The following is a 15,673-nucleotide window of genomic DNA, read 5'->3' as shown; positions in this document are numbered from 1 at the left end:
TGGATGCATCGCGAACATGGCTTCTTTGAATTCAACTAGTTGAAATGGTGCCGTAAGTTCCAGATTATCAACATCATTAACAACTGGTTGTAAAGCACTTATGACGGGAGAATAAATACTTTGTTGCCCTTGAAACAACTCCTCAAAATATTCTCGAGCCAACTGACACATACCTGACTCGTCCGTAACTCGGGTTGTATCTGGCGCTTCCAAAGCAATAATATGATTCACCTTCTTACGTGCTGTTGCAGATGCATGGAAGAACTTTGTATTAAGGTCGCCATCCTGATACCAATGAACCTTTGCACGTTGTCTCCAATATTTATCGTCCTATATCAGTAGCTGATTCATTTGCTTTCGTAATGACGCCGGCTGTTCGGGGTCACAAGCTTGACCTTGGTCACGACATTCAGTCAACGCCTTGCGACATGCTTCATTTCAACCTTAAGCCTGTTACGGTTGTTATGGCTCCAAACTGTTAAGTCATCTGCACAAGCCTCCAATCTAGGTATCACTTGATGCCTTCACTTGATGCCTTCCTTGCTCTCTTGATTCATAATAAAACCAATTTGTAAACGTATTAGAGACTAAATTTTATTATTTGTAAGACCTAGCATAATCGGTTATGTCGACATTGTTAGTTGGAACATCTTCTGCAGTGTCTCGGGTTCGAAATTTGGGATCTTTCATTTTATATGTGCGTGTATTTAGTTGTATTTGTCATTTTGTTTACCGACAAACAAAAAATACTAAAAAAATTTTGTATCTTTATTGATTATGAGAAATATAATATTAAAATTAAGTAAATTGACGAAATTATGAATATTATACATGAGTTTCATTCCATAAAATAGAATTTATAGGAGATTAAATGAAACCAATTCCTAAAAAAAATGAAATCAATTTGTTGGATATTTGTATGTTGGCTTCACTTTTGCCTAAAACAAATATTCACTTCAGATGTGGAACACAATGTTCCAACATCCAGGCTTGGTCTGTACGTTATGTGCCTTGCCCATGTTCACGCATGCGTTCGCTTGATTGAAGGAATCCACGCCAGCATGTGTTGGTCAAAACCGTGTGTAGTTATGAGAAGATCAGAACGATGTGATTTCCTCAGGAAATGGTAATGACTTAGGAAAGTGTTTTTAAGGTGATCATAATGTGTCTTTTAATGTGCCTACTTTTTAGGAGTTTCCTTATCCGACCATGTTGATTGAGTAATGGATCACCGGTTTGTTCTGAAGCCAGATTGAGTTGATGACGAGCTTTGCTTCAGTATTTAAAGGAGGCTGCAATACCTGAAGATTTATTCAAGACATCATTTTCAGAAATATAGTTTATCTAGGTTTTGAGTCTCTTGGTTGTGAGCCTTTCGTGTATCATACTGATGCATGCTTAGGACTGTATTTTGAGTTGTAAATTGTGCACTACTCCGAAGCTTTTAAGCAAGGAGTTAGGTAGTATGTGAACTGCATCTAAGCTTTTAAGCACGGTTGCATGTTGTTATGTTTTGAAGGTAACTTCATTTTAATTGAGTCTGTAATTTGAGAATCACAGGGGTTTGTGATCAGTTGTAAGGGAGTGAGATGGGATCTCAGATCTAAGAGTTCCTAGGTTGAAATCTTGTTGGGGTAGGTCCTAGGTCATAAGTGCAAACGTGGTTTGCTGAGAGCTTTTGAATACGGACTGCACTAGTGGATTTCCTTCCTGGCTTGGTAGCCCCCAGAGTAGGTGACGTTGCACAGAACTGGGTTAACAATTTCTCTGTGCCTCTTTTCTTTCTTGTCTGTTATTTTGTTTTATTATGTTGGTTAGCTTAATGTTCTAAACATCGTGTACAACATCTGTTTTCTGTGTTTCGTGTTGAAACATCTCTTAAAACATCTTAAGTCTAACGTGCCAGAATTTCACAATTAATTTCAAGACATGCCCTTATTAAAGATATGTTCTTGTTCAAGATAAACTATGAGGTAATTGTCAAATTTAAAACACCAACACTAATATATACTCTTTTCGATCATATTTATAAACAATTTTTGATTTTTTGAATTTATTAAATAACTGAAGTATATGCAATATAATATAGTATAGTTACATCACTTATTTAATGCATCTGAAAAAGGTAAAAATTGTTTATAATATGATCAGAGGGGGTACACGTCTCTTCTTCAAAACTCGAAATTTAATTTGCTATATTGTGAATATGTAGCCTCTTTTATTAAATCCAGCCCTTTTTTTTTTGTTTATCATACACCGGATTGAATATTAAGGCAGAACCTCCTTAATGAAAGTTTTTAAACTTCCAACCTAATAAAAAGAGTGCAACTTTTGCTCATGTCTCACAAAAGTAAACCCCTAGTATAATTACAGCGGGTGCAGATCCTCTCCATTTGGGAGGAAAATGGCAATCTCAATTTCCATTCATACAATCATGACACATGGAAAAGTAAGAGATCAACGGTTCTGATTGATTCAATGAATTATTTTATTTTATTTCAATAAACAAAACATGGAAAACCACGCCCATCCTTCTCTCTTGGATAGAGCTCAGCCTTGCAGAACCTGGAAAAAATTCTAAGAACTCATTTCCCTGTAACACAACGCTACTATCGTCGCACCCAGACCTCATCACTCCGTCGTACCGCCGTCGTAGTCTTGTTGCCTTCGCTGATTGCCGTCGTAGTCTTGTTACCATCGCTGATTGTTCTTTGGTTTGTTTATAACCCATCTCATGTTCAATCCATACTAGCTAAAATTGGTTATGATTTGTTAATAAATCTAACCCAAAATCAGAAGATTATGATGTAGTGTAAACTCAACACAAAAGAATTATAAAACAAGAATTTAAAGAGATTGAGATGGAATTTTAAACCATTAAACAGTAAACACAACAGTCACAAGGAAAGAGAAAAATGAGTTTCGAACATCAGATAGAAAATGGTGGCAGCTGTCGACGGAAGATGGCGAAGGTCACGGTGTCGACGGTAAAGGCTTAGGGTTTGTTTGTTTCAAGAGAAAGTGGAGGGATGGAAGCCTATGGGATGGAAAGTTTCTTGGGATGTGGGCTTTCCATCGTTTGGTTTCCATAGATTGAGGAAGGAAAGATTGTTTTGAGTGGGCCCCATGCTCTGAAAACTTTCCTCAGGGTTATGAGAAGAAAGTTAGAAACTTGCATCTTTTAAGCAAAATGACGTATATACCCCTGCTTTATAGACATATTTGTGAGAGAGATATAGATATTTGGTTTAACGTTTGTGTTTCTTTATTTATTTTTTTCATTTTTATGTTTTTAATAGTTGTATTTTACTTTTCTTTCAAAAATAAATTTCTATTTTATTCTGTATTGTCAGGGATTTTTTTATCAATACGTTACCACTTTATTTACGAACATGCGCCTTTATACTTTTAATTTGTAGTATCTCATTTTAATTTTTTAATCCAAGGATATATGTGTCATTTTCTAAATGCACTTATATCTTTCCTTTCACTCTCTACTCACATTCATTCATACCAAACAACTAAAATAATCATCATACTTTCCATTCACTTTCTACTCACATTCATTCCTTAATCAATCTTTCCTCTTACTTTCTTTCCTTATACTTTCTTTTCTCATCCAAACAATGCCTTAAAGTTGAAGATGATGGGTGTGCTGCTGAACCGAGCAAGGAAAGGTCATGGGAAAAAGAAATATTATTTTTTAATTCTGAAATAAATATAATTGAATATGAGCCATTGATCTCTTACATTCCCACGTGTCTTGATTTTATGAATAGAAATTGAGATTGCCATTTTCCTCTCAAATGGAGAGGATCTTCACCCAATTACAGCATTTGCATCTACAAGGCTGATAGTAACATTCCCGTAATCCCAAAAGATATGCAATGATGGTATTTTTTCTTTCAAAAGACGTCTCAATAATTTCACTAAAGCACTGGCCACATCAAAGTTCTTGCTCCATCCGTTTTAAAATAAGTGTCGTTTTAGCCAAAAAAACTTGTTTCAAAATGAATGTCACTTTCAGTTTCCAATGCAATAATAACTTTTTCTTTCCAATTGTACCCTCCAATTAATACGCTGCACACTACTTCCAAAGTATTACTTTTAAAACTAACCATTAGTTAATAAGGATAATTTGGTAAAATAACCATTATCTTTCTTTTAATCATTGCATTTCTTAATATGTGTGTAAACACCTGAAAGGACACTCATTTTAAAACAGAGGGAGTATATAGGAGTAGTAAATAAAAACCAAGTGTTTAACAAATACTCGTAAGTTAATCCATTGATCACGATTGTGTTTGCCTAATGGCCAACCTTTAGCTTTTTAGCATCCTTATCAGAAAAGAAGAGAAAATATACTTAAACTAATAAAAGATTCCACAACTAGTATGTATTTATTGGAAGAAAAAAAATTAATTATTCAAAATTTGTAGAAATAAATTGACAAAATTTTCAATATATAACTTTTACTCCTTTTGATATCAAATATAAAAAATAAAAAAAAAACAGGTAGTTGAAAAGTTTATACATGAATTAAATTTTTAACTATATATTAACTTTTCAACTCTCTCTTTTTCTTATATTTCATTGTGAATGAAGTATTTTTTATACCTTTTTTTTGGTTACATGAGATAAGAAAGAAAAAAAACAAAATAAAAAGAAGCAAAGAAAAACTACGTCCTAATAAAGGACACTCCCATAGCATCAACTAGTAAGGCTGAAGATAGGCATGGTAATGGTTGATGTACCATCACAAGAGTCTCTGATTGATTAGCACCTATTTTTATACCTTAACATGTGTCATATGGACACATCCTAAAAAAAATATTAATTAATTTTTAAAAAAGATGTTTCTTTAAAGAAAACGTTGATAAGTGTCCTTGAGACAATTGCTAATGAACTAAATATAATAAAAACTATTTTAGAACTTATATAGCCATCCTTTTAAAAGGGTATAAAATGCCCTTTGCAATATAAGATTCAATTTATTTATTTTTCATTTTCTTAACAAGTGTCATATATAACTTTTTTTAATTATTCTTTTTATTTGAGCTAATGTTTGAAAATTATGAACAATATTTTTTTTATGAAATTTTGATTTTGATTACAAGTAAAAATATAAATGATTTTTTCATTCAAATTATAACAAATCAAACTAACCATGATTATCTATTTTTTTTTTTTACGTTAAAGATAATTTTCATTAACGAAAGTCTGGCAATAAATCAAATGCCAAGACTGCAGAAATACAAGGTGGAGTCTCTTCGATCCATATGCAATCTACATTATGAAGATTATGTTTAGCTAAATAATGAGCAGCTTGACTGACTTCACGCCTGACATCCAAAAAATTTAAACTACCAAAACAAACACTTAAACTAATACAATCTTCAATAATAGAGCCGACATAGGTGGAAGATTGTTGATGAGTATTCAACGCCAAGACCACATTAGAAGCATCTGATTCTGCTATAAGATTCATAAAACACATGTCTTATTGTTGGTGTCATTGAAATAGATAATCATGATTATCTATTTCAATGACACCAACAATATAACAAAAACATATAATCTAAATTCTTATTTTTTTAATGACGCCAACAACAATCCTTATTAGAAAAAAAGTCGTTTAAGGGTATAATTGGAATAATGAAAATGTAAGTATATATATACTCATCTACTTTGTTAAATTTTTAAACGATAAAGGATAAAGCTGGACATATATACTCATATCGTGTTTGTTGCATTTTTATTTTAATATTTGAATTTATTTTTTATATGTGGTATTTGTATTGAAAGTTGATGGTAATTTTGGAAAGAGAAAAATACCCTATTTAGTTTTTTTTTCAAAATTATATCGTGGTCATTTGCTTCCTGCATGAATATTTTTCTTAAACCGGCTTTTTTCTTCTTTTTTTGAACCGTGACATTGCATATGCGGCATTCTAGTTGTTTTACTGACTCCCTCCTAAAAAGAAAAAAAAAAGTTGTTTTACTGACTGCCACATATATTATTTTAAAGGCTTAATTGCATGTTTGGTCCCTTATGTTTATTTTAGTTTTCAAGTTGGTCCCTTATGTTTTGAAAGTTTCAAGTTGGTCCCATACGTTTATTTTAGTTTTCAAGTTGGTCCCTTACGTTTTGAAAGTTTCAAGTTGGTCCCTTATGTTTATTTTAGTTTTCAAGTTGGTCCCTTATGTTTATTTTAGTTTTCAAGTTGGTCCCTTATGTTTATTTTAGTTTTCAAGTTGGTCCCTTATGTTTTGGACCGACTTGAAAACTAAAATAAACATAAGGGACCAACTTGAAAACTAAAATAAACATAAGGGACCAACTTGAAACTTTCAAAACGTAAGGGACCAACTTGAAAACTTTTAAAACGTAAGGGACCAACTTGAAACTTTCAAAACGTGCAATTAAGCCTATTTTAAAAATAAGGAATATTTAAGTCTCTACTAAATTTTTCTTAGGATAATTTAGTCAAAACATAGAAAAGAAAACACGAAATTAGTCATTGTTTTTCATTTTCTTCATAACAAAAAATACAAATAAAAAATATTTGGTAAATTTTAAGGGACTAAATTGATACTTTTATTCTTTGATGGCCATCTCCTCCATTTAACATAGTTGCCACCATCATGATGCTCGCCAAAAACAAAAGGGTGTGAGAGAAAACAGAAGCAAGAATCGAGATTCACATAACTGAAACAAAAGAATCGAGATTCCGCCAAACCTTTTTATACATTGAGAGTGTTGGAAGGAAGCCGGAAGTAATACTAAAGTTAAAAGGGGGCGTGGTTTTATTTGGCTTGCAACTATATGGGCGTTGTGGAAAGCTCGAAACAATTATATCTTTAAAGGGGTCAATTATGGGGTGTGGATGATATTGTGGAAAATGTTAAGGTGTTGTCGTGGAGGTGGATTTTGAGTAGGACCAACACTCCGGTGTGTCTTTTTTATGAGTGGTGTTGGGATCCTATTGAGTGCATTGGTAGGAAAGTGAGGAGGTAGACACGGTGGTGTATTATATATCAGTGGGGCTGAGCAGTTGAGGTACTGATGTTCTTGTTTCTCTGCTGTTCTGTTGTGTGTTTCCCATTTTCCTGGCCTGCTGTTTTTGCCTGTTTCTGCCCATTCTGTTTGCGCGCTGGTGTAGGGTATCCCCCTGTTGGTGTGTTTTGGATAGTTCATGGGTGAGGCAGGGGTATTCTTGGTGTTAGCAAGTATACTTCGGCCTCATTGTTTGATGCCATCTTTATTTTGGAATTTATTGGTTTGGTGGTATTTCGTCTATATGCGGCACCTACTTGTATTTTTCCCTTTATCCGCGAGTTTTTATCTGCTCCTTGCAGTTTCTCGTTGTGAATAATATTTGACGTTTCAAAAAAAAAACATAACAGAAACAAAAGGACGTGTATTTAGGATTTTTCAATTTCTCAACTCGTTATCTGTTTCAATGACTACTATTTTTGACTCTCTTATTTTTTATTTTGTTAAGGAACCCATGTTTACTCCTTAAGCATGTAAAGCAAGGCAAAAAAAAATATGTTATAAACCGAATGGGTCTTTTGGAGGCTAAAAGAGAAAACATCCTCTATTTTGCGTTAAACAGTTCATTCATTATTTATATGCTTAAACACGGTCATTCATTCTTTTATTGTGAAACCGTTCAATATTTTGTTGGGTTAAATAAGTTTTTTTTTTTATCAAACTATTAGTTTTTTTTGTCCCTAATGGCCAATTTATTTTCAAATTAATATCAAGGTTATGACATTTCTTTCTTTGTTTTTTTTTTTTTGAAGGAGGTTATGACATTTCTATATTCACCATATGTCCAAATTTTGAAAATCTATTATGTCAAACCCCTTTATGTCCATATTATGTTCATGACATGTTATGGACATATCCCAATTATGTTCACCATGGACTCAAAAATGAAACGGAAGATTTGTGAGGACGAAAACACCCGTTTATTTTTTAATGACTAAAATCAAAATTAACTATAATTTTTTGAATGAAAAACTTGTGTTAACCTCTTTTTGTTTTATTTTGCTTTTTTTTTTCTTTCTTTTTTCTTTTTCGAAAAAGCCAAAATTGAATATATTAACATCAAATACCATTTCCCCCATCACAAGGCGTACTAAGGGCGAATGAAACAAGTACAGAGTCAACAGAATTCGAAACAAAAGGAAAACAATAGGCAACGAGGATTAGCCAATGTATAAACACATCAGAAGGTTAAAACACCACTTTCGATAACCGAATGCGATGTTTTCAAATTTTGCCTTTGTATTTGCATATTTGTTTAGAATTTTTTATTTTCCATAATTGTTTAGGAATGTAATAATAATTGTATTCCAATCATGACTTAAATTTTTCATTCTATAAAATATATATGATATAAATTTTGAAATTACAAGTAAATTAAATTGTTTTAAGTTTTAAATCGTGACAGAGGCCTTAATCTTCTAACGGGTTGGCAAAACGCGCAAGTTAGCCGTAATAGAGCGGATGTACAGCAACAACGTATTGACGACACAGTTTGGAGAAAGCCAGATGAAGGTCATTTCAAATGCAATGTAGATGCTGCTTTCTTCAAAGAAAGCAATCGGGTTGGCATAGGGATATGCATCAGGGATGATCGCGGGAGGTTGGGGAAAGCCAGAACCAGTTGGTCAATGCCGCTCTTAGATGTGTCTGAGGGAGAAGCTATTGGTCTTTTATATGCTATCAGATGGGCAAAAGAGCAGAATTTAAATAATGTTATTTTTGAGCTTGACTCTAAGAGGGTAGTAGATAGTTTCTGTAGCACTAGAAATGATGTATCTGATTTAGGAGCTATCATCAGAGAATGTAGGACTACCTTCTCATCCTTTTTCACAAACTCAAGGGTATAGTTTATTAGGAGACAAGCAAATGAGATTGCTCATAGACTTGCTAGGGCGGCCACATTTTATGCTAGTATCCACTATTTCACTGTTTTACCTGATTGTATTCAAGATGTTCTTATTAATGAAATGAGATTGTTATCTTTCTGTCAAAAAAAAAATGTTTTATATGAAAAAATGAATATAACTTTTTTGAATTTCATATGAAAAATATTATTGTTCTTTTTTGTTGGTACAAGTAGAGGGCAAAAGGCCAGAAAAAAATATTATTGTTATTATTATTTTAGAAATTTTTTTTTGTATTTTGAAAAATTCAATAATATCATATACGTAGATGTGATAAAATCGTTTTTTTTTTGCATTATGTCAATTTAACATAATTCCTTATTTAGATTTAAAATAAAATTGTGGTTAAATGTAACTAATGAAACATAATTGATACAACTTATTGTTTAGTTTTTTTTTTTAGGGGACAACTTATTATTTAGTTTTTTTTTAGAGGAGCTTATTATGTTGCTGTTAGTATACATTTTGACATTTCAGTAAGCCTTAAATGGTAGTAATTGAAATTTGATTTTAATAAATATGTTTATAGTTCAACCTTGATGTACCACATGTAAATTTTATTATGGAGTATTTTAATTTTGATATGTCATTTAATCAATTTTTGTTTCTTTTTTCCCATCCAAATAGTATCAGTATGGTGTAAAACCCCATTCATTTGCACTACCAAAAAAAAAAAAAAACCCCCCATTCATTTTTTTTTTTCCCTTTTTGGGCCAAATCTATGTTCCCTAATAGGCATGGCAATGGGGCGGGTACGAGTTTTACCTTCCCCGTCCCCATACCTACTCTCGTATATTTACCCGTTACTCTACTCATACCCAATGGGGATGAGAAATTGAATCTCATTCCCGTCCCCAACGGGTTCGGGTATCCCCGACTCATCCCCATCCCCGTAGTGGATAATTTTCTTTTAATAAAAATAAAAATATTTTTCAGCCTCGAGCGCAAAGTTGTAATGCATTGTCCAGCAAAGAGATAACGACGATCAATGACTATGGTGATTGAGAATAGGGAGTCCGAGAGTGGGAGATATGAAAGGAGAAAAGAGAGAACTATGATAAATAAGTGTCATCTGAAAACCGAGACTCTTACTGTGCGAGTGAAATGATTTAGAGTTTGGATTTTTATTTATATAAAAGGGGTAGTAAACTGATTTCTACATTTGGGACGAGTTTGGATATAGGGTTTGGGGTGGGTACATATATTCTCGTTACCCGTCCCGTAACCGTGTTTTGAAATCGGGGAAAACCCATAGCCATACCCAAACCCAATCAAAACGGGGAAAATCCATCAAATTGAGTTTGGTTCGAATGGGTACCCGCAAGGTTTTGTGGCTACAATTTTGCGAACTAATTAAAGATAATTTACTTATGCAAATATGGTCAAATAAAAAGACTATTTACTCCCCCATTTACTCATGCAAACTTTCCATCTATATTACCCAAGATCAAGTAGATTTTGACATAATCTAATTATGGTTAATTAACATTGCCTGCCTTGCATCCTCTAAATCAGACAGCCCCTCTTGTGGCTGGAAAAAGTGTACACAATATCATACATCAAGGGATATGCCTTTAATTATTGTAAATCTTATGAAATAAATTGACCTGACAAACGTACAATTGAAGGGTTCTTGTTCTCCCACACCGTAAATATTGTTCATACTACTGTACTTTTTTACTCGCATAAACGACAAATCACGACATTATCAAAAAATAGAAAAATATAAATAAAATAAAATAAAGGATTAAATATGTTTTTAATCCTTTCATTTTACGCCCCTTTAAAAAATAGTCCCTATATTTTATTAAATGTTTTTAAAATTATCACTTTTTATCTCCGTTATCAAAATTAGTTCCTGCTGTTAATTCTCTAACGAAATGTTGATGTGACAGTTAGTGGATCCCAATTATTTTAAGATTAAATATGTTTTTGGTCCCTACATTTTGCGTGACTTTGAAAAATAGTCCGTGCATTTCAATAAATGTTTTTAAAATCCTTAAAATAATAAGGACTATTATATATGATTAAATATTAAGTCAATGCCACCATGTTTTTTCAATAATTTTTAAATTGTATTGTTAACTGAAGTTCGTGGAGTATTAGTTAAAAAAACAAAAAGAAATAATTATATCGAAGAGAACATTTTCTACATTTTTAAAAATTTAACTATACAAATTTTAAGTTATTTTTATTATATTTGTTTCTTTAACTAGCGTCTCTTTAGTATTTGTTAGCATTTTCCATTTTTATATCATGAATTTGGATAAAAGAAACACTATTTTTTCAAATATATTTATTGTAAAACTATATGATTCTACTCGAGTACGAAAACGATTATGCTATCAAACGCTTAAATTGGAGATAATGGACCAGTACTGCAAACCCTTAACACTTTCAACCATGATTTTTATGGGACTATCCTCCACCCCAAACCTACCCAAATCCATCCTAACTCTAGAAACTGAACACCCATAAATCTTAGCTTTCAAATATGATTTATTTATTTTAATTGTATATCTAATTAATATTAATTATATTATTTCTAATACATTATATTCTACTTTGGAGTAAAAAGATTTGTCAATTGTCAATAAAATTTATTTGATAAAATTACTAAGTTTTTAATTTTAAATTAGCAAAAGAGAGGTTGAAATATATGGGGCACATAAATACATTAATGTGCCATTTATTACTAAGAAAAAGCAGTACAATTTCCTTGCCTCCGAACGCAATTACCCATGATCTTCGTACACCACAAGAAATCTCCATATCTCATTTCTCTTTCATCAATTAACCCAAGAACAAATACTCCCTTTGTCCAATGTTAAATGAGTTAGATTGATATCCATCCGATCTCTATTATAAACAAAACTCTACTTTTTAGATACATTGAATAATTAATGTATATAGTCTACAATAAAGACTGGATACATTAATTATTCAATATATCTAAAAAATAGAGTTTTGCTTATAATAGTGACTGGATGTAGTACTAATATCTATTACGCTTAATAGCAGTTTTAGTCCCCCTAACTTTCTTAAAGTTGCAATTTATGCCCCCTAAGAAAAAAAACTACTAAACCTCCCCCTAAGTTTTGCACCTATGGCAGTTTTGGCCCCCAAGGCCAATTTTGACTCGGTCTACGCAGACGTGGCACCCTAAGTGAGGTGCCACGTGTTTTTTTTTTTGCCTTGGGGGCCAAAACTGCTACAGTTGCAAAACTTAGGGGGCGATTTTGTAGTTTTTTTTCTTAGAGGGCCAAAATCGCAACTTCGTGAAAGTTAGGGGGCAAAAACTGCTATTAAGCTTATCTAATATCCACAATATGTTTGTACTACTAATTAAATATATCGTAGTTGAACATTTTACACATATTAATACACAACTTTGACTATAAATATATTTAATTTTTTAGAAAATTATAAAAAGTTTTGTTTTGAAAGAATGAAATTATAAAAAGCCGTTCTTTTGAAAATATTAATTGAGACAAATTGAATATCATCTTAAATATGGAGAAGTGAGCTGTTTAGATTCGAACACCGACCATTACATTTATTATGCGATGTCCCGACCAATTAAGTTAAGTTTACGGGAACATTATTTATCTTTATATAATAGAAATAAAATATGATCAAAATAGATTATTCAAATAGATTTCTCAAATTACGGCATGTATTTAAAAACAAAAGAAGAAAGATATAAAGTACTATATTTATCTTGATAAATTTCAAATTATTACCTTTTATAAATATGATTGACCTAAGTAAAACAATTTATTGTATCACTTAATGTGATACCAAATTTAAAATGTCACTTAATATGAGACAAAAGGGTATTAAGTTTTGTAATTAAAAGTCACTAAAGGCACAGTAACTAGCTGAGAGAGGTTTTCTATAACCCAAAAAAATCCACAACTCGAGAGGCATCTACCCTTAAATACACATAAATTCAAGGGTAATAAGGTAAACTCCCACCCAACAAAAACCCAAAGCGTATAACGCACGATAATAATCTTCAACACGCGTCACTAACCTAAAGGCTCCGTGATTGCCTTTTGGGTTCCAAAATTACCAACGCCATGTAGGATCCTACGTGGCACCTATTTTCCACGTCATCATCTTTGCTTCTTCACTATAAATACCTATCCTCCCCCACCTTCACACCTAATCCAGAACGCTAATAGAGAAGATAAAAGTAATACAAAAATTAGAAAAATCAAAACAATAGAACAAACACATTGCCGGCGATAGTGAAACTCGCCGGTGAAATGAACATTCCGGCGAACGTTTCTTCTTTTTCCATTAACAATGCACGTCTCGCCAATCATCGCCGCCACGTGTTCCACGAGATAATACTGTAGTGCAGTGTAGTTTTACGGAGATTTTCAGAAACTTTTTCTTGCATTTTTTTTCTTTTCATTTTTGTTAAAATCATGTCTCCGATGAAGATCCAACCGATCGACATCGATTCAGAGAAGTTAGCCGTGGTTGTTCGAAACGACGTCGTTAAGCCTGTGTTGAAATCTCGTCTGAAAAGACTCTTCGTGTTCGACCGGCAGTTTTCAAACGCGTCAAAATCTTCCACTAACTTCTCAGAGAAACCTATCGTCGCCGGCGAAGTTCCACTTCCCGGCGACAAGTCCGATGAACCGTTTGAGCCTAGCTCCGTTGCCTTAGCAAAAATGGTGCAGAGTTTCATCGAAGAGAGTAACGAGAAACAAAATCCAGTCTCAAAACTCACTCGCAATAGATGCAACTGCTTTAACGGTAACAGTAACGATAGCTCCGACGAAGAACTTGATTTCTTCGGAGAATCTATCGCTACTGGTTCTTTCAACGATGCCGGTGACGCACTCAAGGTTACTTCAACAACTCTAGTTTAAAAAATTTCGTTTCATAATTTTTTATACGTTTTTTAAGAGAATATTAACAGTAATTTTTTGTTTCCTTTTTTATGCAGAGTTTAATACCTTGTGCGAGTGTTGCGGAGAGAAATCTCTTAGCTGATGCATCCAAAATAGTTGACAAAAACAGTAAAGTTTTCAAAGGAAAAAATGATTTGAGAAAAATCGTTGCAGAAAATCTTCAATCTCTAGGTTACGATTCTTCGATTTGCAAATCGAAATGGCACAAAACAAAATCTCATCCAGCTGGTACATTTTTCCCCAATTTTTTTGAAATTTTTTATTTAAATTTTTGGTTGAAAAGTGAACACCTAATTTGAAAAATTGAATGTTGTGGTTTTGATTTTGATTCAGGTGACTATGAATATATCGATGTGTTTGTGGAAGGTGAGAGGTTGATCATTGATATTGATTTTCGTTCGGAGTTTGAGATTGCTCGATCGACGGGAACGTTCAAGGCGATTCTTCAGTTTCTTCCTTACATTTTCGTCGGGAAATCGGATCGTCTCCGTCAGATCGTCACCGTCGTATCGGAGGCGGCGAAACAGAGTTTGAAGAAGAAAGGAATGCCTGTCCCGCCGTGGAGGAAGTCAGAGTATATGGTAGCTAAGTGGCTCTCAACCTCCTGCAGCAGAGTGAATCCGTCTCCGTCACCGACAACCTTCGTGACAGACTCGAAGGAGGATCTGACCGGCGTTGCGTCGGAGAGTGATTGTGGTGAGTGGGAACTGATCTTCGGTGAGAAAATATCTTTGCAGGAATCGGAAACTGTCTCCGGTGGTGAGAAAATCTCACCGACGGTGGTGTTGCCGACGTGGCAATTACCGGCAGTGAAAGTAAAGAGTGTTGAGAAAGGAGCGACAGTGGTGACTGGATTTAGCCTCAAACCATAGAAGAAGGAAAATTTTGCACTTTTTTGTCAAAGTTAATTAAAAAAAAAGCATAATCAAAATCAAAAGGACTTTTTTTTTTTTTTTTAGTTTAATTTTTACCTTTCGGATTTCTCTTTGTTTTCGGCTTTTGTATTTCCTTTGAAACAAAGGGACTCTGTAAGAAGTAACCATAAACAGTAGTCATTACCACGGGATGTAATAATGAAAATGGTAAATATTTGAAAAAAAAAAAATCCACTGTTAAAAATGCGTGCTTGTTGATATAATTACTGTTGTAAGACTTCAATAGAGAACAAGCAAAAAACACATTCTAAAATTTAGCAGCTGCAAATACAATTCTAAAATTTAGCAGCTGCAAATGACATAAGGATTTTGATGTTTTATGAATTTATTTTCTTAATAGCAATATTCTATTATATCATAGAAAAAAAAGTGCGAATGACTGTGTATTCATTAAACCAGGGAAGATAGTCCTTTTAGAGGTTCAAATTGGCAGACTAGAACAGACCACCTCAAAAAAACTCATAAGTGGGAAAATTGCTCTTCTCACTTTTTTTTCTCCCAAACATCGTGAAAATATCAAAATACTCTACGACAGTTAACTATCGTTTGCTAATAGTGTTCGAGCGAGCGATAATTAACTGTTATCGGAGGATAATTGGTATTTTTGTGGTGCTTGTAAGCTAAAAATAAAATGTTCTAGAGCTTTTCAGATAGTGGACTTTGACATAAATTTTTAGTCCAAAGTATAGGTGGCCTTTTCAGCTCGGCCCGTTAAGACTTAACCCTGATGTCTAGTTCAATTGTTAGATATTGAGGAGTATGTATTCGTCCGTAAAACTTAATTCAATGGACAATGGTGATATTGTTATGATGAACACTTTTTATAAAGTAAGTGTTAATTAAGCGCAA

General features: G+C 33.2%; 2 protein-coding genes across 2 annotated transcripts; both read left to right on the top strand.

Annotated features, from left to right (window-relative positions):
* Positions 1-2,940: 2,940 nt before the first annotated feature.
* LOC146956821 (uncharacterized) lies at positions 2,941-8,904 on the top strand. The gene is made up of 2 exons (XM_085749756.1): positions 2,941-2,987; positions 8,463-8,904. Exons 1-2 carry the CDS (start codon positions 2,941-2,943, stop codon positions 8,902-8,904), a joined length of 489 nt encoding a protein of 162 aa, XP_085605882.1.
* Positions 8,905-13,130: 4,226 nt separating this feature from the next.
* LOC146956820 (uncharacterized) lies at positions 13,131-15,008 on the top strand. Its single transcript, XM_085731712.1, has 3 exons — positions 13,131-13,823; positions 13,925-14,117; positions 14,223-15,008. Exons 1-3 carry the CDS (start codon positions 13,398-13,400, stop codon positions 14,759-14,761), a joined length of 1,158 nt encoding a protein of 385 aa, XP_085587838.1. The 5' UTR covers positions 13,131-13,397; the 3' UTR covers positions 14,762-15,008.
* Positions 15,009-15,673: the final 665 nt, after the last annotated feature.

The sequence above is a fragment of the Medicago sativa genome, chromosome 1 (genome assembly GCF_051527215.1).
Source record: "Medicago sativa cultivar Bolivia chromosome 1, Bolivia_mono, whole genome shotgun sequence".
NCBI lineage: Eukaryota > Viridiplantae > Streptophyta > Magnoliopsida > Fabales > Fabaceae > Medicago > Medicago sativa.
This window is presented reverse-complemented; position numbering and strand designations above follow the sequence as displayed.